This window comes from Hippocampus comes, unplaced genomic scaffold (genome assembly GCF_001891065.2).
Source record: "Hippocampus comes isolate QL1 unplaced genomic scaffold, H_comes_QL1_v1.1 scaffold37, whole genome shotgun sequence".
In the NCBI taxonomy this organism is placed as follows: Eukaryota; Metazoa; Chordata; class Actinopteri; order Syngnathiformes; family Syngnathidae; genus Hippocampus; species Hippocampus comes.
In genome coordinates, this window is record NW_017805535.1 from 1,903,503 (window position 1) to 1,925,571 (window position 22,069).

Sequence of the window (22,069 nt, forward strand, 5' to 3'; positions counted from 1 at the left end):
ACCGTCTCACAGCCTCTTCGACGTGCTGCCGTCGGGGAGGAGGCTGCGATGTCTCTCTGCTAAATCCACCAAGCTCAAGAACAGTTTATTCCACCAGGCGGTCAGGAGGCTAAACTCCCTCCATGTTCTGCCCGCACCCCACCTCCCCCGTCTACCCCTGCCTCCTGCCCCCCCCCGCCTCCTGCCACAATCGGTGTCCCTCCCCCAGCATCTGACATCCGATTATTGCACTTCAAACAAGTCACTACGAATATGCAATAATCACAAGTGCCCTGGTTGTCTGTTGTTGCTATTTGTTTATTTATTTTATTTATTTATGTCTTATGACATTTTTACGTAAATTTTATCTGTGTCTTCAATGCACTATATGTTTGCACTGTGGTTGAGAGAGGAAAGTCATTTTATCTGTGCTGTATGTTACACATAAAGCATATTTGACAATAAAAGCTGACTTGACTTCTTCAATCCATCAATGGGATAATAGGAAATACTTGGATGAATATTTAACAAATTAACACCTCTCTAATAGTGTCAGCAAGAAAATAAACATCAACAATGTAAAGGAGCTCTGAATAATAATAATACATAATCGACGATAGTTATAAAAACGAGTTGTTTGGCAAATCTTTGGCCAAAGGCGTAGGTGCGATTTAGCCGTTAATTTAAGTAGACTTAAAAATGTGGCCTATTGATTTAATTTTCACAGTTTATTCTCCCTTAAATGTACCAGTCTATAGAACTGACACAGGTAAACATTTAACAAGGACACAAATGGCCTTTAGACAAGCTGGATGTTAGCTCATCATAACTGCAGTGTCATTTTTCCAAAACAATCACAATTGACTCTTGTTTTGTTTCTGGAGACAATTCCAAACTTTTGTAGTCACTTTGTAAGGTCAATTGACATGACATATTCAACACAGAGCACATCATGTGACCGGTGTCTTCTTATTGAATGTGCCTGCCTGCAATTTTAATGAGTGTAAACTAAATGTATCTCATCACACGCTGCCTGATCAGCCTCTCAAAACACACATTGTCAACATAAAAAAATTAACATTAGAACATGGCATTTTGTATTGGAAAAGTGTTAGTTGCTTCCATCCTTGCAATGGGGGAAAAAAGTGCAGTAAAAGTCAATTGGTGCTGCCAAGACTTCAACATCAACATCATGTCTTAAACGCTCGCACGACCGGACCTCAAGTGACCTCACTGGAGAATTTTCTCTCGCGTGTCAGGCAGTTTGAGGGCCACCACGCCGCCGCAGACCAGCGCAACAAATGACAGCAGGATGGGGATGGCTTTGGTGATGCCCACAAAACTGGCGAAGATAGAGCTGCCAAGAACCGCTGCCAGCTTACAGAGAGCATTCAGGACGCCAAAGGCTGTTGCCCTGGGATACAGACAGATGTAAGAAGATTTTATTTGATTTTTTTCCCCCCAAAGCTTAAAATAGCTTGATGCGCTATTTTTGGCAGAAAGTAGAAATTGTAACCCCCACCCCGAATTACTGTGGTCAAAATGCGATGCCAGATTGACAAATTGAGCATTCCCGGTTCAACAAGAATGTAACACATATCAAATCAGTTCCACAGATGTGGAGGTAAACAGTTTTAATGACGACACAAGATCTATCTGATTGGATGCTGATGCTAAGGTTTTTTGGAGAGATTCATTGTTATTATTATTTTTCTGTTTTTCACCTTGCAGGAAAAAAAAATCAAATGAAATATTCAAAGAAAAAAAAAGCTGTGCATAATTTTAGAGTTTGAATCCTCTGAGCGCTGCGATTGCAGTCAAGCCCATAAATATTAGGACACAATGGACACAATCTTGTTGGCTCTTAATACCACCACAATGGATTTCGTGCCAACTATTGTTAACTGCTGAGGCAGGTCAAGAAAGACATAAAGAACAAACGCAGGGGTCATCAGTCAGAAGGAGTCATCTTGCATCATGACAACGCAAGGCCTCACACAGCAGCCCAAATGGTGCAGACCACCAACAAGCTAGGCTGGGAACTGCTTCCTCATCCCTCTTACAGCCCAGACTTTGCCCCTTCAGACTTTCATCTGTTTGGTCCCTTAAAAGCTTTGTTCATGAGAGGCACGAAGTTTGAAAGTGATGATGAAGTCAAAAGTATTGTGAGCGACTGGCTGAGACATCAATCCAAAGATTTTTATGCTGGGGGATTATGGAAGCTTGTGCACAGATGGGAAAAGTGTGTAACACTGCCGGGAGACTATGTGGATTTAAAAAAATTTTTTAAGCGTCTCTCTGTATTAGAAGTCCTTGTACCAAAAAAATCACCTAATTTATTGAATGACCCTCGTAATACCGTATTGGCCCGAATATAAGACGGCCTTGGTTATAAGACGACCGCCTCTTTTTCAAGACTCAAGTTTTAAAAAAGACTTTTTGAACACCAAATTAATTTTTATGCAGAAAATAATTACAGTACATCTGAAACAAATGATTATAACAATATATTTGAGAGAAAAAGCATGTTATTTTGCCTCATTCAAATCTAAAGTGCAATCACATTCGTAAATGAATGGGTTCTGGTTTTTGAAATGTAAATGACATCATAACTTCTCCTCAGCTGCCGGTTAAGCACTTTTGTCCAGATTGTCACTACGTTTCTCCATTTTCTGTTGTCTCTTCTATTATTTTCTTCTCTTTTCCTTCTTACCGCTACTTTTTATTTTTCTTCTTTGTGCTACCGCTATTTTCATTTTTATTTTTCGTGGCAGGGGTTCACTTTGGCCTGGGAGTCAAGTTCGGCATTCGCTTCATTGATATCTGGCGCCATCTAGCGTCATGAATGGGTATAATGTCTAGACCCCGAATATAAGACGACCCCCACTTTTTAAGTCTAATTTCAATGCAAAAAATACCGTCTTATATTTGGGCCAATACAGTATTACTTGTCATACCATTCTATGTATGAATTATTGTTCTGCTGTTTGTATCCCCACTCCCGATGTCTTCTCTGTCATGCTGTCTGTCGCCTCTAACCCTTTTCTATCAGGCTGCTTTTTCAGTTAACATCGCAACACAAACAACCATGGAAGGAATTTTTCACACTCCCCTTGTTGCTCAGCAAAACTGGTGTTGCATTAAAAAAAATCTGCATGACCATGAAAATGAACAGGGCAGGTTAAAAATGAATCAATAAAACAAATCAGACTGTTGGGACCAAACCGGGTACGTACCTTTTAGAAGCAGGGTAAAGCTCCACTGTCACCACCTCGATGCCATTCCATGCAGCCACACTGACGCCACAGAAGAGACACTGGAGAGCGATAATTGCAGACTGACTGAAGCTCAGAAACAGGAAGAAGGTACAGCCTGCTGAGATCAGCATCGAGCCACCTGAGGAGACGATAATTCCAATTCAAATGGCAAAATCCTCCTTCAAAGGCTTGACTGTCCTACCCACAATGTTGGCTCTATTTTCGTGGTTCACAGCATATCTCTGCGCGAAGGCAGATTCGACCTCTTGTTGGTAATTTCACAGACGAGTGCAAGATTGTATGTATGTAATGCATGTATACAAACCATGAAATATTGACGTGACGTCTTCGGTAGGCAGAGAGACCACCAAAGGACGATCTTTGTCAAAGTCGCCGTAATGTACTTGATTTTTTAATTTAGCAATTCCGAACATACAAACACAGTAAGCCAGAGTGACCAAACATAAAGGCAAATGCTGTAACTATACAATAGAAATATATTATAAAGCAACTGTAAGAGTAATTGGATATGAGAAGACCAGCTGGTTACTGTTCGCAGCTTTGAAGTGAGGTTAACAGCGTCTGTTAAAGAAGCAAAGATACCAGCCCCAGGACGTCTCGCCTGTGATGCGTCAACATCTGCAATCACAAATACTGACCTCCAGCATGACCCCTCTAACCACTCAGGAATGCATTGTGTGTATGTGCCTCTAGCCCTCTGTAAATTCCCTAAAGAGAATAAAAGCGACGAGACAGCACAGTTTCTTCAGAGCTGACCCGAGACTATCACGGTTTACACATCTCGGCTCCAGAGCTGTTCCGAGATTGTAAAGCGAGACACGTCTTAGCGCAACTCTCCTTTCAAGAAAGACAACTCTGCTTGACTTCGAGTCGCTCTTTTGTTTAGAAGTTTGTCTTAAGGCTCTGATTGCTTGTGATCGACCTGACAGCAACATTGTCACTGATGGTACACTCGCCTGACTTGTATGCAGGCAGCTTGGGATCAGTTCAGTATGAATGTTATTGAGGAATACTATTATGAACTCATCTCAAGCACCTATAGGTACCTCTGCTAAGGGTGAGTAAAAAAAAATTGTGGAGCTCTTGATGGATTTATGGGTCAAAAAGGGCTTATGATGTATTGAAACATGTCTCCAGATGCCGAATCTCCAGTCTCACTGAGCCTTTCGGGTATCTAAATCAGCCAATCCCAGCAGAGAAATCAGCAAAGTAAAATACACATCACCTATAATCTTGACTCTGCCAATCTTCTCCATGAAGAGGGCGGAAATTATGTTGCCAGGCAACACGGCCAGACTGCCAAGGAAGCTGACCAGATATATGAGGATATCATTCTCTTCACCGGTGTCCAGGTGGCAGCCATGTTTGTCGTGCTCAAAGGTGTTGTTTTCCATTTTACAGTCAATGAACTTCTCCTTCAGATCTACAGAGACAAAGAACATCATGGTTAAGGGAGGTACAGGCTGTTGTCCCTCTCTGTATTGCGACGGTGAGATAAAATGAAAAGTAAAGAGGTGGCTCAATCAAATCCAAAATACAAACTAGAAGTTTCCCCATCAAAGTAAACCTTCTGGAGTCGAATGCACTTTCCAAGCATTCTGTGCTAAGCTTTCATGCACTCCTGGAAGGATGTTTCTGGGATCTTGGTTTTGGATCAGCTGTTTTCAAAATGGGTCCTCTTAATGACCCCCTGAGTTTGGGAGGCAGGAATTAAAAAAAAAAAAAAAAAAAAAAAAAAAGTAAAAACACAGAGCCAGGTTAAGTACGTGGGGAGATTGCTCCAGCACGGCTCTTCTCGCCCACTAAACGAATCAAACCGCAGAATTTCTTTAGTGGTCACAAACACAGTGAAAATGGAAACTCATAGTTTGGAGGTTAAGTTTGAAACATTTCTTTTCTAATCCATTTCCGATCATTTCTGCTACACCTCGCGTATGGAGCTGCAAAGAAGGTGGTCGACCCGATGAAGTGATTTTTTTTTTTCCCCATCTGCCTCAAACCATAAAACTGAGAAAATATATCGGCCCAATTGCTGAGCCTCACTAACAATGAGCTGCTTCACCCGAACCTACCTGTATTTGTGAAGACAGTGTTGCGTATGGTGCAGTTCTCAAACACCGTGTCAGTGGACTTGATGTCCTCAAAGAGACAGTCTTCAAACAACGAGTCCTCAAACTTCACAGACTTCAGTTCTATTTTGATGAACCTATGAGTATGGGATGGGACACACAGACAAGCCAATAGACAAAGAAAACATGGACTCGGACTTCTATTGCTGGGGGAATTGCAGAATGAGCAGAATGGTCTCAGTAATACAAATTGTAGCAGTTAATCACAACTGCTATGCAAACATGCTTTGCCGCACGCATAAATATGGACACCATACAGTGCATACATGTATGCACACATGATGAGCTCCATGGTCGTATCCCGTTTTCAGCGGAAAACTTGTTATTGTATTGAAGTCCCATTCTGTCCTTTTGTTTTGTTTGAATTCTGCAATAGCATAGAAGTCAAGTATTATACAGCAGTAGTAGTCACATACTGTATACTGAAAACTTTGTTTTATGTCCTTTCATGTGGTCATGTACAGATGATTTGAAGCCTATTAGCAGCTACAAAATTCCAATTTTTCACTTTGGAGAAATGAGAATGTTTCGCCTGTGAACAAACGGCAGGACACACATTTGGTGATGTAGCTTCCAATGAATGAAAATCGATTTGTTCCTGGATTCATTTCTGATTAGACAAACAACCAATAAAAACGTTTCAGAACGGCATGTTGAGAACAAATATTTTCATTGGCTGCCAAAACTGTCTTTCAAGCAGCTTAGGCTTTACACACATCCCTCATTTACTTTGTAATGGAAAGGAACAACAGCACACAACGCGCTGAAGAGTATCGTCGATCACCGTCACTCTCTGTCATGCTAATTTGTGTTTCCGGCGGCTGCGTCAATCACATTTCAGGCCACCGGAGACAAAATGCAATGGACTGGAAACATCGCAGGGAGGAAGGTGGGATGGGCAATTGTGAAAGGCCGCGATTGGCCAGATTTTTAAACTGGCAAAACATTAGCCGCAGCAGTCGTGGTGCAGAAGAGAAAGCCAGTCAGCTGGCATGTCCCACAGGGAGGAGGCCCCGGGGACGACCAGCACACGCTGGAGAGACATTGTTTCTTGGCTGGGCTGGGAACACCTTGGGATTCCCCTTGAAAAGCAGAACAAAGTGGCTGGGGAGAGGGAAGTTCGGGTTTCCCTGTTGAAGCTTCTGCCCCAACAACCCAACCCCGGATAAGCGGAAGTAAACGGATGGATGGATGGACATGCCCTTGCAAGCTGAAACCAAGAGGAACGGAATGATTCAAAATTACCAGAAAAAGCTGTTATTAAGTAGATATTTTTTTCTGTATCAAAACACAGTAACAAAACATAAAAACTAGAACCGCGTCAGGTCTTAGCCTAACCTCACATTTCAATTTCAACTTAGTTTTATGACAAAAAAGTCATTATTGGTAACTTTTTGCCTTCACCTCAATTGAACACTTCATTTAAAACACCAAGACTGACCAGAGCAGATCTTTCGACCCAGTGGATGCTTTTTAAGTCAGTAGCATTTACCCGCATTTTATCGATCAGTATCCAGCAATTAAATGATGCTTAGCCGTCAACCTCCTGAGGTTTATAATCTCCCAAATTTAAGCATTTGGACAAGAGTACATGCAAGAGCAAAATGATTGATCACTAACGAATAGCGAATGTGTCACATAGAGCAAAGCATGACCTTTGTGGTAACAACAAGTGAAATGAATGATAATCTGCATTCACTCTTGTGTACTTGGCAGAAGGTGCTCATGATGCTTTTGAAATCGCAATGCATGGAATCCCGACCATATTCACAATACAGAAGCTGTACGCTTCCCATCGAGATGATTTATAATAACTTCACTGAGAAAGGACTAAGTAGAGAAGGTGAAGTATTAAAACTGTACAACAACATTTTGATATCAGTCCAGTAACCTCCTGATTTTATTTAAATGTCAATTAAGTACCGGTAACTGAAGAGAATGGGAAAGTGGCACTTACTTGTCATGGATATATTCCCCTTCTTTATGGACCTGGTTCTCTAAAGAAAAGTTGAAATGAAAGTTCTCCACTTTCTCTTTATGGAATACCTGAAGACAGCAACAACTTCAGTCAGATGCAAATATGCTTGAAATGGTCGAATTAAATCCAATCGATACGATGGGACTGTGTCAGGGTGAAGTATTACAAGTTGAAAAATCATCAGGACAATATTAACATTTCACAGATGGGATGGGGGATTTGTACAAATCAAGTGCTAAAGAGATGCAATAGAATATACTGTACAGTACATGCCGCCATACACTAAAAAGTTTGGTTTGATAAAAGCAATCGTAATAATGTTTAGATGTTGAAAATTCTTTATGTGGGATAAACCCCAAGAGATGCAACATCTGGTTTGCGAGGGGTCCCACAGAAGAGATACAACGAACAGATCAATGAATGCAATGCAATGCTTTACCTTGACTCTCGACTCATACTCCTCATATTGAAGGTGCTTGATCATGTCTGGAAACCACACAGATAGGCCATAATAGCTGAAACAAAGCAGTGTGACCAAAGGGGAAAAAAAAAAGCAAATGTTTAAAATGCAATGACCGGAAAGTTTTATATCCAGTGGGTGAGACTGTGGGCAAACCTGAAAGCCATGCAGAACCAGATGATGGCCATGAAGAGAGTAGCAAATTTCAGCTCGGCAGAAAAGAGAGATGCTACATTCTTTAGTACCTGGGACCAAACACAAATCCATATTACAGAAAATCTACATCGAATTAACCTTTCTAATTGGTTTAATCCGTCCACCCTATTTCATACAGTGTACTGAATATTCTGTTCAGAGTTATAGGGGAAGCTGCAATCTATCCCAGATAACAGGGTTAGAGATAAGTGATCACTTATCACTAGTTGATAGAGAAATCTATGAGCAAAATGGTATCATGTTTAAAGTTTCAATTTCGATTTAATTTGGGCATGTCTTGACGTTTGGGTGCGTATTCAGCGCAGAGGTGTTGGCTGTTTGGGCGGAGGGCTTTTTGAGTAATCACGTCAAAAGCAAGGGAGGCGAACAGATGGAAGAAGGCTAGACTCAATGACAGAGTGAGAATAAACAAATTAGGAACAAAGTGTTGTTGAATATCAAAAGACGGTTTGGGAACAGCTGTCGCGCCCAGGCGGACATTTGTCATCAGCAAAGTCTGTGACTTATGTGTTCGGGTAGACCGGACTGCGAGGTGTTAGCGTATCAGATCACTACCGAGGGGCCGGACCTGGGGCGTGGTATACAAATCTCGAGGGCAGTGTTTTTCTTGTATTTTGCAAATGTTAACAATAAAAGTCAGACAGGAGGACAGGGGACTCTGAGTGCGATCACGGAGCAACTCCCCGTCGTTCGCTCTCAGAGATCCACTTCCGCCGAAGAGAGACAATCTTCCCTGTGTGTCGAGTCATTTGTTTAACTTTGTCCGGGTAAGAAACTCTGACACGAGTCCACCATAGGGCTCCATTTTCGTAGATGCCAAATGCTAGTTTTTGTGCAGGAGTCAGGTTCACTGCACTTGTTGCCCAATTCATTCATTTATCAAAATTCTTTCTATATTCAATCACGCTAGTAACCCTTTCAGGGACAGCCTATCATGTTATCAGGTTAAAGGTTATCATTAGTGGTGCAAGAAAGGGTTCATATGCTATTATTAATTTCCAAGAAAAAACTATTAGGAAAACCGGTTGTCATTTTTATATTGAGGTGGCATTTGCAGCTGTTGAATTAAATTAATCATGTAACTTGTAATTTTACTAACTTTCAAACCAAATCATCATAAACGTAACTTGTTTCTTTTTAATGTCAAATAATCTGTCGAGCATATGTGTCAAAGTCAAGGCCCAGGGACCAGATCTGGCCCGACACATCATTTTATGTGGCCCGCGAAAGCAAATCATCTGTGTCAACTTCCATGATCCTTGCTTAAATCTGGACTGAAATCTCAAATTGTCATACGTAATAAAAAACAGTTACATTTTGCAATAATTTTGTTACCCCGTTTATACGCACTTGAGCAATAATTGAACAAATACTTGACTGATTTCAACACTAGTGATCCATCATTTTTTTTTGTGGACAAGTAATAATACGATGTGATGATTAAACATTTATTCGGTTTGTCTTAACGGCCCTCCGAGTGAAGATGTAACTCCAAAGTGGCCCACGACAAAAAATGAATTTGACACCCCTGTTGTCGAGTAACATTGTTACTTTTTCAATTTAATTTTGGAAACTATAGCTGCTAGTGAATTAGGACTACAGCCTGTTTGGGATTAACATTACACCAGAGCAGCAATGCAAGAATTGGAATCTGTACTCTTAATTACATTTAATATATATATATATATAACACACACACACACGCACACATTTGCACACACTTCCTCAGAAAGTCATAATGTTGGCCCATATAAAATGCCTTTTATTCATAAATCCTTCTATTTTGTATCCCACCTTCTCCTCATTACACACACACACACACACACACACACACACACACACACACACAATGGAATCTGTACTTACCAGTTTACAGAGTGTAAGTGAACGGACAGCCCAGCGTTGTACAGCTGTTCCTGTAGCACTTTGAATCTCGATTAACTCATCCTCTGCGGTCTTTGGAGCCTTGATGTGTGTCACCTAAAGAATGAAAAGGAGAACTGACATACTGATCTTACTGTATCTTTGTCCCACGACCAATGAAACTCTACAACATCTCAAATGGTGTAATTTAAAATTTCTTCAATTAAAAGCAACTTTCAAAGAGGAAACTAAATTTTTAATGGTGTTCACGATATCACCAACGCTGAATCTTTAACATATCTTCTTGGTCTTGTTTCTTCACTTCTTTAACACAACCCTGAGGCTAATTTTATGTAAATGCTACACTGATATCCATTTAAAATAAAACTCTTCTAAATTTTGCCCTCCAGATGTGTCAGAATATTCAAAGCTATCCTGAGAATATTAATGCCTGATGCAATTTTTCCAACAAAAAGGGTTCATTTCATCATTAAAATGATCTGAAAACTTCAAACTGGCTGAATGTGACTATGAATGTGATCATACTTATTGAAATAAGTAATATTTTGAATACGATTCATCCATCCATTATCCAAGACGCTTATCCTCATGAGGGTCGTGGGCATGCCGGAGCCTATCCCAGCCATCTTTGAGCAGCAGGCAGGTACACCCTAAACTGGTTGCCAGACTATCCATCCATCTGTCCGTCCCTCCCTTCCTCCCTCCCTCTCTCTGTGTGTCTCTCTCTCTCTCTCTCTCTCTCTCTCTCTCTCTCTCTCTCTCTCTCTTGTCCACCTGAGATTGCGGATGTGCAGGGGTCGATTTCAGGCCGTGGCCTTCTTGTGTGGAGTTTGCATGTTCTCTCTGTGCCTGCGTGGGGTTTCTCCGGGTACTCCCACATTCCAAAAACTGCACTGTAGATTAATTGGACATTCTAAATTGTCCCTAGGTGTGATTATGAGTGAGAATAGTTGTTTGTCTCTAAATGTCCCCTGCGAATGACTGGCCACCAATTAGAGGTGTCGTCTGCCTTCCGCTCGAAGTCAGCTGGGATAAGCTCCAACAACTCCCCGCGACCCTGTTCAGAATAAGTGGTGTTGAAAATGGATGGTTGGAGGGATTTAAACTCGCACTGAGGGGAGGTCCAGTTTAGTCGTTAGCTTCCAGCTAAATTTGGATTCATCTGCTAGGGTCCGTACGTGTAGCTTCCACAATGACATATTGCGTCACCAGGGCCACCGCACGATTGACACGATTTAAGTATTTTTGCTACCTGTTTTGGGAATGTGACCCATGTTTATTTGTTATCGCTGTGCTCCGATATCAACAAAATGTCTCTGTTTACAACCCCTGTGCAATGCAGGTACACTTCATGTACACCTGACATGCGTTGTGTTGCAAAAACAAATGCATGCCATGCATGGGTTTTGAACCTGTGGCATGCATTCGTTTTTACAACACAACGCATGTCAGGTGTACATGAAGTGTACCTGCATTGCACGGGGGTTTTAAAATGATCATCGAGATTGTAGACATCAAAAGTACATGTGGTATCGATTACTTTGTATCGGTGAGAACTCAAGAGATTTGTACCCACAGTGGTATTGGTCTGAAAAAACATGGCATTGAAGATGGAAAACCGATTTTAGAATCTGCACTGAGTATGAATTTGCAATGTTGGAACTTTAATGTTGATTGAACTAAAAGTCGAGTTGACTTTTTGTATATTTTGCATATGCAATACTGTCCATATAGAGACCTCGATTGATAATTATGAAAGGCTCCAATCCAAAGTTCTTACTCACAGTGAAGACTTTTTCCGGCTGTCCTTTGGCTCTCCAGTTGGTGTCGTGGACCCGCTTCAGAATCATCCATGCTTCATCGTGCTTGGCATTCTGCTCGGAAAGTGATCCCAATTTTAGCACCAATTCCACACATTACATCCACAGTTGGATGCTTCGTGTTTGTCGCTCAATACAAGAACAAAAAGATGTCTGGACATATTCAATGCACATTCTGTATTTAAAGTTACTGTATTTGACACACTATTAATGCCTATTACTAAGTTGCGTAATGAATGCTGTTTGTTGAATTTTTAAGTCATGCAGATGGCTGCATTGAAAAAACGCAACATCTATATCCTAATATACAAATGTAGGCATTAAGCCCAAACATGGGGGCAGTCTCACCTCAAGCAAGAAGCGGGGACTCTCAGGCATGAATGTTAGCCCGACCAGAGAGGCGATGGCAGGAAGAGCTGCAACCAAAACAAATAACCTCCAACTGTGGAACTGGAACTCTGTGCCCATACTGAACCCCCAACCTACACAAAATACAAGTGCAAATGTAAATTATTAAACTTAAGATTGTATGGCAAGTTTTACTGCGCATGTTGCTCTGATCACATTAGACAGATATATGAGGATCTTACCATATCTGGGAATGATTCCCCAGGCAGTGAAAGAGGCATAAATCCCACCAATCATCCAAAACATACATAACCAGGAAAGATGCTCTCCTCGCTTGTCCATCTGGAGGAACTCAGAGAAGTACGAGTAGACAATCGGCACTGTGCCACCGATACTGAAAAACAGATGGACTCTTTTAACTACAGCTGTTTGCTTCAAAGAATTATTGGCATAGAACTGTTTTTCCTATGTAATAATCACATGACGTAGACATGAGCTGTGATTAAAAATAATAATGGAAATAAAAGTCATGCAAACAAGAGCAGAGTCCACTTGGACCACGAAAACAGTTATCTGCAGGTAAACAAATACACATGTAGGTATATATATCCGACTAGAATGCATACCGCATACTTGCATTACTCATTTTAATTTGCATTTGCAAATGGTATCATTTTTTTAAAACACAATTTATCTTGCTCACATTGATAGTTTGTCTTGCATGGCCAACGTGAACGTTGGGAGTAGTACGATATGAGGATATGTTAAGAAATTGGATATCAGTTACTATTACAATACGCTACCTTGCTTCTTTATTATCTTTATATTTATTATCAATTAGTTATGAATTATTATTCAATATCAGTAGTGGGGAGCAGGGTGGCCCGTTGGTTAGCACATCTTCCCCCCCAGTCGAGAGGTTACGGCTTTGATTCTCGGCTCGACATGCCTTTCCGTGATGAGTTTAAAGGTTGCCGCTTTGCTTGTGTGTGGTTGTACTGTATTCCTCAGCTTCCTCCCCAAAAGAGTAACGTTAGATCAGGGGTCGGCAACAGGCCGCTCCGGGGCCCGAATGCGGCTCTTTAGCGCTGCCTAGTGGGTCCCTGGAGCTTTTTAAAATGTTTGAAACTGGAAAAAGATGGGGCAGTATGGCAAGCCATTTGAGCATTTATTCCAAATCCCTGATATCAGACATTGGTGTGTTACACTAGTTCGATCTCCATAGGGCAGTGAAATTATATTTTTTGTTTGAATATGGTTTCTGTCAGAGGACAAACATTCTTAACATTTTCCAATGCTGTAAAAATATGTCAAATAAATATTACATTTCAACATTTCTGTCAATGAAGATTTGCGTCGTAGCCTGCGACACATGTTTCCATTAGCAGAGCGGGATGCCAGGCAGTAGGCTGTTGTAAGAAGAAACGGCATTTCATGTCCAACTCACTGAGGCAACTGGCAAAGAATGGCAATCTGAAGGACCGAGAGAAGCATTTTAAAACGGTACACGTCAGCTACAAAAGGTAAGACTCTGCAAAAGTGTGTGCCGTGCCTCGGTCATCTTAGCCGCCGTTATGGCTGTTGCTCATAATGGGATGTGTGTGGAAGTGCGTGCGTATGCGTGCGTGTGCGGTCACGGGTTGGTCGCGGGAGGCTGGTTGATCGAAAAATAGAGCTTTGGTCATAAAATGGTTGGCCCCCCTGCTGTAAAGGATGCACTGCAGGAAAAAAAAAAACATTTCATTGGGAAGGCTCATTGTGCATTTGCAGTCAACTTAGTCATTTGATAGTAGTCTGTGTTGCCTTCTTTCTGAGGCTTTTAATTTTTTGCGGCTCCAGACACTTTTGTTTTTCATTTTTTTGCTCCAATAGGTCTCTCAGCATTTTGGGTTGCCGACCCCTGCGTTAGACCAAGGGTGTCAAACTCATTTTTGTCGCGAGCCACTTTGGAGTCACGTCTTCCCTCGGGGGGCTGTAATGACAGTGAAACCGAATAAATGTTTACGGAATCATCTCATCGTATTATTATTACTTGTACACAAACAAATTGATGGATTACTAGTTTTGTCTGTTGACTCAAGTCAACTATCTGTTCGATCAAATAGATTTAAAGTTTCTTTTTTCCAAACAATGGTCTCTTTTGGTGAAGAGAAAAACTAACCGAGCTGACAGTTTCGGTTGTCACTTCAACCTTTGTCGAACCTGTCACGGCTTCCTTATGACGCGTCTTAAAAACAGCTATTCGTTTGTTGTTTGTTCCATTATTGTTCAAGTGAGTGGAAACAGGGTAACAAAATAATTGCAAAATGTCACCGTTATTTATCACACAATCACAATTTGACATTTCGGTACAGACTTTAGCAAGGATCATGGAAGTTGACACATGATTTGCTTTTGCGGGCCACATAAAATGATGTGGCGGGCCGGATCTGGCCCCCGGGCCTTGACTTTAACACTTATGCGTTAGACTAAATTTCACATAGGTGTCAATGTGAGGGTGAATGATTGTCTGCAAGTGAATACACCTTCTGATCTACTGGTGACCAGTCCAGTGTACACTCTGCCTCTTGCCCAGAGTCAGCTGGTAGTGAAGATAAGCAGTATAAAAATTGGATGGATGAAAGTAAAAGTAGTAGTATATAGCTCCAAAGTAAGTCAAAAGTAAGACAAAGCCAGCCTGCAACGCATACCACCACACAGGAACTAGTGTACATCTTATAAAGAAACCATGAGTCATATCCATCCACCATGCTAAATGTATGACAAAACGAGACGTTTGCACAGCCACATGAAGGTCCATGGTTATTACACACATACAATGAGGCAGGACATGGCAGGCAAGCTACACCTACAAGACATTTATCGATGCGATGCAAGCTGTTTGTGGATGGGATCATTTATGCTCTGCCGTGACCTGATTTCTGAGTGTGTGTGCATCCCAGCGGACTGGAGTTATTCTGAGCTTAAACATTGCGCTTGGTCCCTGCAATGAAACACCAGGCTGCATACACCGTGTTGTAAATGTGAGTCACTGCACAAGAAATAAATAATTGAATGTTTAATGTCATACACCAGACGATGACTAAGTGAATCTTGATTAAATGCTATTAATTAACTTTAAAAACTACTTCGTTGAAACTGTCACCTGCAGCTACCACAGACAACTTTCCTAGTTCAAGCAGGCAATATTTTTTACCTCTATGTAATGGTCAAACATAATCATGCATGACAAGCGTGGAAAATAGGGGTGTACAGTATATCGAAGAATAAAGGTATTTTCAAAACACAAAAAATGTGCGAAGACAACAACACAAATATTCACAAAGACAAATGTTGTGATGTATGCGTGTGGTTAAGTGCGAGTTACCCGATGCCTGAGAGCAGCCTGAAGAAGAGGAAGAAGCCATAGCTCTGGGCGAAGGAGGACAAGAAGACGAAGACACAGTCTATAGCTAAGGCGACAACCAAACAGCATCGGCGGCCAACTTTGTCTGCGAGACCACCCCATATGAATGCTCCCACCATCATACTCAGGAAGACAATCAGACCTGCAGAAGAGAAACAGGAGTCTTATAGACCTGAGTAGGAGTCAGTTTTTCCTTACCTCTGTCATCTAGTGTTTACTCGTGTGGGGTTTACTTGTTTTTGTGAGGAGCATCCTTCTAGTCCTAATCAATATGGAAAGTGCCCTATGAGAACATCTGGTTTGACTTTGTGTTTTGTAAATAAAATGTCAATGACTTTGCTATCATTAGATGCATTTTTGTAAGCTACATTCACCGTGTTAACTATTGCATCACATACTCATGGCAAATGCAACAAGACAACCAAGTGGAAACTTGTTTATTTGAATTGAATTGGGGTACGGCATTCACCCTTTTTAGTGGATGGCTCTGAGATTACGTATTGTCAGAGGCTGGGACTGGATCGGGTACAATCCGAATCGACTCTCCTCCAAGGGGTCCGAACCCCCCGTGAACCTCCTCGTCTGCGCCGATGCGGAATCGCAGGGAGAAGGGTATTCCGATAAGCCGATGCTGAGAAAGACACGCCTGAGTTCTCATTGCCTTTATTTTTTTCTAAACCAACCCGGTCTAAATCCTTATTAAATTCCCAAATAGTAACCATTCCAGATTTGGAGAAGTCATAATGGACGGATTATTATTAGACGATGTATTCTTAAAATAATTGTTGATGTATTAACGTGACGCAGGGCACACGGCAGTATCTTTCTTTTTTTTTCCTGTTTGGCTCTGCTTCTGCACCCCATCCCCACCCACTCCTCTACTTGCTAACTCTGTCAAAATATGCTGTCTTCTGTCGTGATGTAGCATCCAACCATATTTTTTTCTTCCAAAAAACAAACCATGGAATTAGTCTGCTGGACTCCTAGCAGTATGGATGAAATTTTTTCAATGGAAAGGGCAAGCAGTAGGGAGCCTTCTGGCCCCTCTGAGGTGTTTGCTGCTGGGTATACTTTAGATCCTTAGCAGAAGTGGAATTTGGTTTGCCTGACAATACTGTCCGTAGAGGATGTGGAAGACATCTTCGTGATTGGCCTTCTGAGAAAAGGTATCCTGCTGTTTGGTGTTGGACGTTTCCTGATCTATTGCGAAATTCAGCTGGCGAGAGCAGCTTCATTAGAAAGGAATAAGCTGACGGCCTGAATGGAGGGTGTGAGACGGGTGACCAACAGTCAGACTCATGCGTTGACCAAACTCAATTGAAAAGTCAAAATGCGGTGTTGGTGTTGCTTCACCAAATGGAAAAGAACGAGGAGTAGTTGGGCCAGCCTGGAAAATTGACTGATTGCAAATTGGCGCCGTTGACAGTCAAGCGAAAAGACCTACAAGGCTGTGTGAAATTGTGGACGGCCTGTTTCCAAAACAATTATTTAAAAATACGCTTGGTCGTGAGCATTCCTACCAGCCCCCTTACACTTCCCAAACCTGCGACTGAGAAGGCCTGTCCTTGCAGCTCTCACGGGTTGCCAAGGAATAGACGCTGTATTTTTATGGGCTTCGTGTCGTGCTTCATGCTACATCCTGAGGGATCTACATATGGATCAATAGTCTGATTTCCTGCACATAGTGGACTCATTGATTTTGTTTTCTTGTCTTGTTCACTTGTTTGTGTTTGTTTTTGTTGTTGCTGGTGTTTGTTTTGTTCTCTTATTTGAGTATGACTGAAACTGTAAATTAAATTCCAGAAATGATGCATTGTGTTGTGTATGTGTTAAAAAAAACATTCATTCATTCATCTCAAGGTTGAGACAAGGTTGCTTGACTGTGGTGGATGGAATTACAGCATTTCCTCAAATGACTCAAATAGTTGTGTGGTGCAAATAATGCACTTGATGTCCTGTATCTGTTGCAACACGACTAACTGCGACACAACGTCAGTGTGCAGATGGTCATACAACAGGGGGTGGGGGAGCTCTGGCTGTGAAAATTCATATTATGATCCCTATTTGTGCTACATATATATTACGTGACTATATGACAACACATCAGAACATTTCATATGATTAATAGCGTTGGTGTCCAGAATCCACTTTAGAACATCTAATCTAAAACAGAAATGGCTTTTGGTGGCTGCACTGCAGCACCGTATTTACTCCGCCCATATTTGTTCGAGTCACATTTTCATTTCCCTTTCACATCCACTGCCCTGCTTCTTCATTTACAAACACTCAAGTCTGCATTTGACTGCTGTTTGTGTTTTGTTTCTGCTACTGTTTATAGTTATTTGTCACTTGTGTCCCGGTGAAGTTTGGTTGCTTAGCCTTTATCTCATTAAATATTTGTTCTCACAGTTCTACGAACATCAGCAGTGTGCGATGCCGTTTGTAACACAGCCCCGATTAACCTATAGAATACAAATAAGCAACTCGAGTGAGTCCTGAATATGCAGCGCAACGAAGACGCCGCACGCAATCCCAGCAAGCTGATTCATTTCTGCATCCTCAGTGCTCACCGACTAACCTGACTTGAGAGGTAGTTTGAGGATTTACTGCATAAACAATGCTCTATTAGTGACACTCATCCATATGGGTGTGTCCCCAACGTGATTTAACACATTTTAATAAATGTCGAATAATAAAACTTGAATGGTCGTTTACAAGTACTCATACTTTGTACACGACTATTCTGTTGTGAAGACATTTTGAGATGGTAATGGAGTCACTGAGAGTATGAAAATTGAGGCTGCATGGGTTCCCGGACGTCACCTGACTTGGTTCAGTTTCAATGCAGATAGTGTGGTTTTAGTTCTCACTCAGTGAAGGAGTGAAAGTAAGTGCGAATGGTTGCTCGTGTCAATATGTGCCTTGCTCTGACTGGCGACAAGCAGTCCGCCTTTCGCCTAAAGTCAGTTCCATCACCCGTGACGCTGAACAGGAGTGATGTGGAACATGAATGGATATTGTAATGGAAGATAAACAGTTGAACTATTCTCAACACCGGGCACTGTAATTACTGACATCCCAGAGTTACAAGCCACTCAGCATTTTCACCCGACAGAATCTCAGATGCAATTTAAGTTCTTTTGGTGATGAGCAAAATTTCTATAAATTCAAGTACTTTCGCCGAGCACTATGTGACAATATACAGGATAACACACACCTGGAATGGAGCAACATATTGAATCGTGGATGTAGACAAACTCAAAGAGCATACATAACCAGGAAGCCAGTATCAAATCAGTCAGCCAGTCAGCCTTACCCAGCATCCCTTTCTCTGCATTGGACAGGCACAGGTCCTTTTCGGCAGATGGCAAAACAAAGGCAACCACAAAACATTCGACCCCATCAGCCATGAGAGCGAGGCCCAGCACCATGAAGAGCGTCCATTGGAACTTCCCATGGCCACAATCTTCCATGATATCCTCATACTGTTCGGATAACTCCTGAAGTTCCGAGAGTGCAGCGCCAGCTCGAGATTTCGCCCTGAGATTGCACGGGAAAGAAAACAAGTCTTGAGGTTGAGTCACTCCCTATTGGGCTCACATTAATATGAAAAGGATTTTTTTTTTTTTTTTTTTTTTTTTTAATGGGATGACGTCAATTGGACAGAATGACCATATAAACTCCAAACAAAACTCAAAATTAGCTCTTGTTCTACTTTGTAGTCCCGGATATCATTTATAAATAATATCAAAATGTTGTCCTTCTGACTATCTAGATTTTATTATTGTAATTAATACTCCCTTAGTTGAATCGGAATGTAATTATAGTGCTTCACTTTTTCAACATTGTGCTCTATATAAGACAGCCTTACTTCAAAATGGATTCGATTAATTCCCCTTATTGCTACAAACAACATCTCAAAAAGTGTTTTGGGAGATTTTTGCAGATTTTTAAATGTACCGTACTCTCTGGAATTATTCTCAGCTTTGCTCAATTATGGTACTTTTAAATAAAAGTACCATATTTAGCAAATGCATACAATAGTTGCATACAGTATTTGTCAGCAATTAGCCTCATGTCTTTTTCAAAATGATGCCACAAGCTTACGATGTTGGCATTATAACGTGTTGAGTATAATTTTGAGGTAAAAGTTAATTTATTCCCTTTGGAATGAGGCGTTAACATAACATGTGGACAAAGTGGGCCGTGAATACGGATTTTTTTTTTTTTTTTTTTTTTGCAACACTGTATTCTTAAAGTTCCATAAATCAATTTACAGGACACATTTTGTACTTCAGGAGGAGAAAAAGAATTGAGCCGCGGGCAGTTTGTGAAGTCCAACAAACACTGACTCAAAGTTAAGATATTAGCAATGTTTTTATTACCTATTGTATATCATTAATTTTGCAGTGGTTTTGTTGGGAAGCGTTTCTAATATTTCCCTGCTAAGATTTACATTTTTTTTAAATTTTTATTCAGAACCTTTTTAATCCGAATACATGAATACATGAAATATGTTGCATTAGTTAATTAATTTCAAAAGTGATTTTATTTGTGAATCTAATTAAAATCAAATGCCAATTTCCCCCAACCCCACTGCTGATTCATAAACGCAATGCCAAAATATTAGAAACAAGGAGAAATAGCCTGTCCAACATCACAATCGAACACAGTACTGTTACAGGACAAGGTAAGGCAAGACAACTTTATTTATATAGCGCATTTCATACACAATGTGCTTTTTGCGCTGAGATTGGCAGCTTTTTCAATTTACGTGCAGTATAACAGTTCAATGCTTCTTCACCATGTTTATGTTGAACTCTAAAGAGATTGGCAGGTGGACTTCAATGCTTCGTGGAAACCATTGCATTGATCTATTCAGAGAAGTTCTGGCGCAGTTTGATTTGGGGAATTAGAGTTTATCAACGCCAACAATCAGTGTGCAGTGAATGTATCGTGAATGTAAGTCCTTACCAATGATTTCAGAAGTGTTATGATGTAGCCTTTACTAACTTTGACAGTCATATTTTATATTGGTATAATGTAACACGATGTTGGCATCAAAAGATATTTGGTCCAAATGTTTTTGCCCTGGGAGTGCATCATCGATGTGTCTCACCTTGCAGCTCTCTGTGCGGCCTTCAACTCATCAGGATGTGGTATACCTTGGTATTCTCCTTCATACATTTGCTCTTCTTCGTCATGACCTTCGGTTACGTCACTGGCAGCGTCCTCTTCATGGGGAGGGTATTCGGCCTGGTAACCGTATCCATCGTGACCACCTCCATCACCTTCTGCGTAAGTCCCGTAGCTGTCGCCGTCACTTTGGTGGTATATGTTGTTTTGGTAGCGCTCGGCCATCCTGTCTGGTTCTACGTTCTCTCTATGTGGACAAACTAATTGCAACAAGTGAATAGTTGTCTGCTTTTGTGATTAGTGGAAATAATCAGCTGCCTGTTTGAACTTCTAAGGGTATAAACTGTGAACCCTCAGTGATAGCATTGCTTGAAAATATCTGATCGGTTAGTCACAGTTACTGCACCTGTTGCTTTCTTGTAATGAGTGTGTAATAGTGCATGCCTGAACGTCTTAAGATCTGATTTCAGTTGCTGCAGTGGTGCAGAGATGACTTCAGAGAACTGGAAAATGTGTCGCCAACATCCAAACCTAAAGACAGGAAAAAAAAATCTTGCGTTAATTGTCAAACCACAATGAGCTTTTCCACATCTTGAAGTTACATATACATTATATTTCTGGGCAACAACGAAGTGTGCTGTGGGAATTTCAACTTTTTTTTTTCTCCGTATTCAAGTCTGGCTATGTTTTCTTATATCAAGCTATCATGGGTTGTGGGAGGTTGGGTCTGCTTGGTCGAGGAGGCTCAAAGGCGCAATATAATTTGGGCTGTGGTTAACCACAGATTCCAGAACCTTTCCTATTTACTGACCCTTCATGTCAGTAAATAGAACCGGTTGCGAGCCAATCGCAAGGCAAACACAGACGAACAACCAGCCGCGCTCACACTCACACCTAGGGATAATTTAGAGCACATATGTCAAAGTGCCGGCCCGCGAGAATGTTTTCAGTGGCCCCTGGGATTGTCACGTTGCGAGGTGGTGGTGGACCCCAAAAAACAGGCAAGAGGGAGGAGCAGGGTGTACTTGAAAGATTGTATTAAAACTCAGAGAAAACGAAATCCAAAACAAACAAAGTCCAAAGTATCAAACAAAACACATGACTGAAGATAAAACATAACACTAACAAAAACATGACTGAAACAAACATGACAGCAAACAAACATGACAGTAGCACAAAGCAACAATGACCCGACAATGATTGCTCGGGCTGGGAGTCCTTTTAAAGCCACTAATTACCAACAGGTGTGCAGCTGCAGGGAGAGCCCTACAGTGCCACCTGTTGGTCCCAAACCGAATCATGACAGTACCCCTCCCTCAAGGGACGGATCCCAGACGTCCCAAAGTTGTCCAAAGGCTTGCCTCGCCGGGGAACAGGAACTAAAAGCGACGGCGACCTTCGCCTCGCCGGAGAACAGGAACCAGAAGCGACGGCG

At 41.4% G+C, this 22,069-nt stretch overlaps 1 protein-coding gene across 4 annotated transcripts in view; it reads right to left on the bottom strand.

Annotated features, from left to right (window-relative positions):
- The window catches only part of LOC109520771 (synaptic vesicle glycoprotein 2B-like), a 35,929-nt gene continuing 13,860 nt past the window's right edge, over nt 1-22,069 (bottom strand). For 3 of the 4 annotated variants that reach the window (XM_019878243.1, XM_019878244.1, XM_019878245.1), the window contains 14 exons: nt 20,618-21,165; nt 18,815-19,038; nt 15,460-15,640; nt 12,335-12,486; nt 12,093-12,226; nt 11,709-11,798; nt 9,907-10,020; nt 7,981-8,069; nt 7,804-7,879; nt 7,344-7,432; nt 5,330-5,463; nt 4,483-4,680; nt 3,216-3,375; nt 1-1,393 (listed from right to left, as the gene is read on the bottom strand). In XM_019878243.1, the coding sequence (XP_019733802.1) occupies nt 1,210-1,393; nt 3,216-3,375; nt 4,483-4,680; nt 5,330-5,463; nt 7,344-7,432; nt 7,804-7,879; nt 7,981-8,069; nt 9,907-10,020; nt 11,709-11,798; nt 12,093-12,226; nt 12,335-12,486; nt 15,460-15,640; nt 18,815-19,038; nt 20,618-20,859 (2,067 nt within the window). In that variant the 5' untranslated portion in view covers nt 20,860-21,165 and the 3' untranslated portion in view covers nt 1-1,209. The remainder of the gene's footprint in view (nt 1,394-3,215; nt 3,376-4,482; nt 4,681-5,329; nt 5,464-7,343; nt 7,433-7,803; nt 7,880-7,980; nt 8,070-9,906; nt 10,021-11,708; nt 11,799-12,092; nt 12,227-12,334; nt 12,487-15,459; nt 15,641-18,814; nt 19,039-20,617; nt 21,166-22,069) is intronic. The other variant, XM_019878246.1, reaches the window with a different exon arrangement.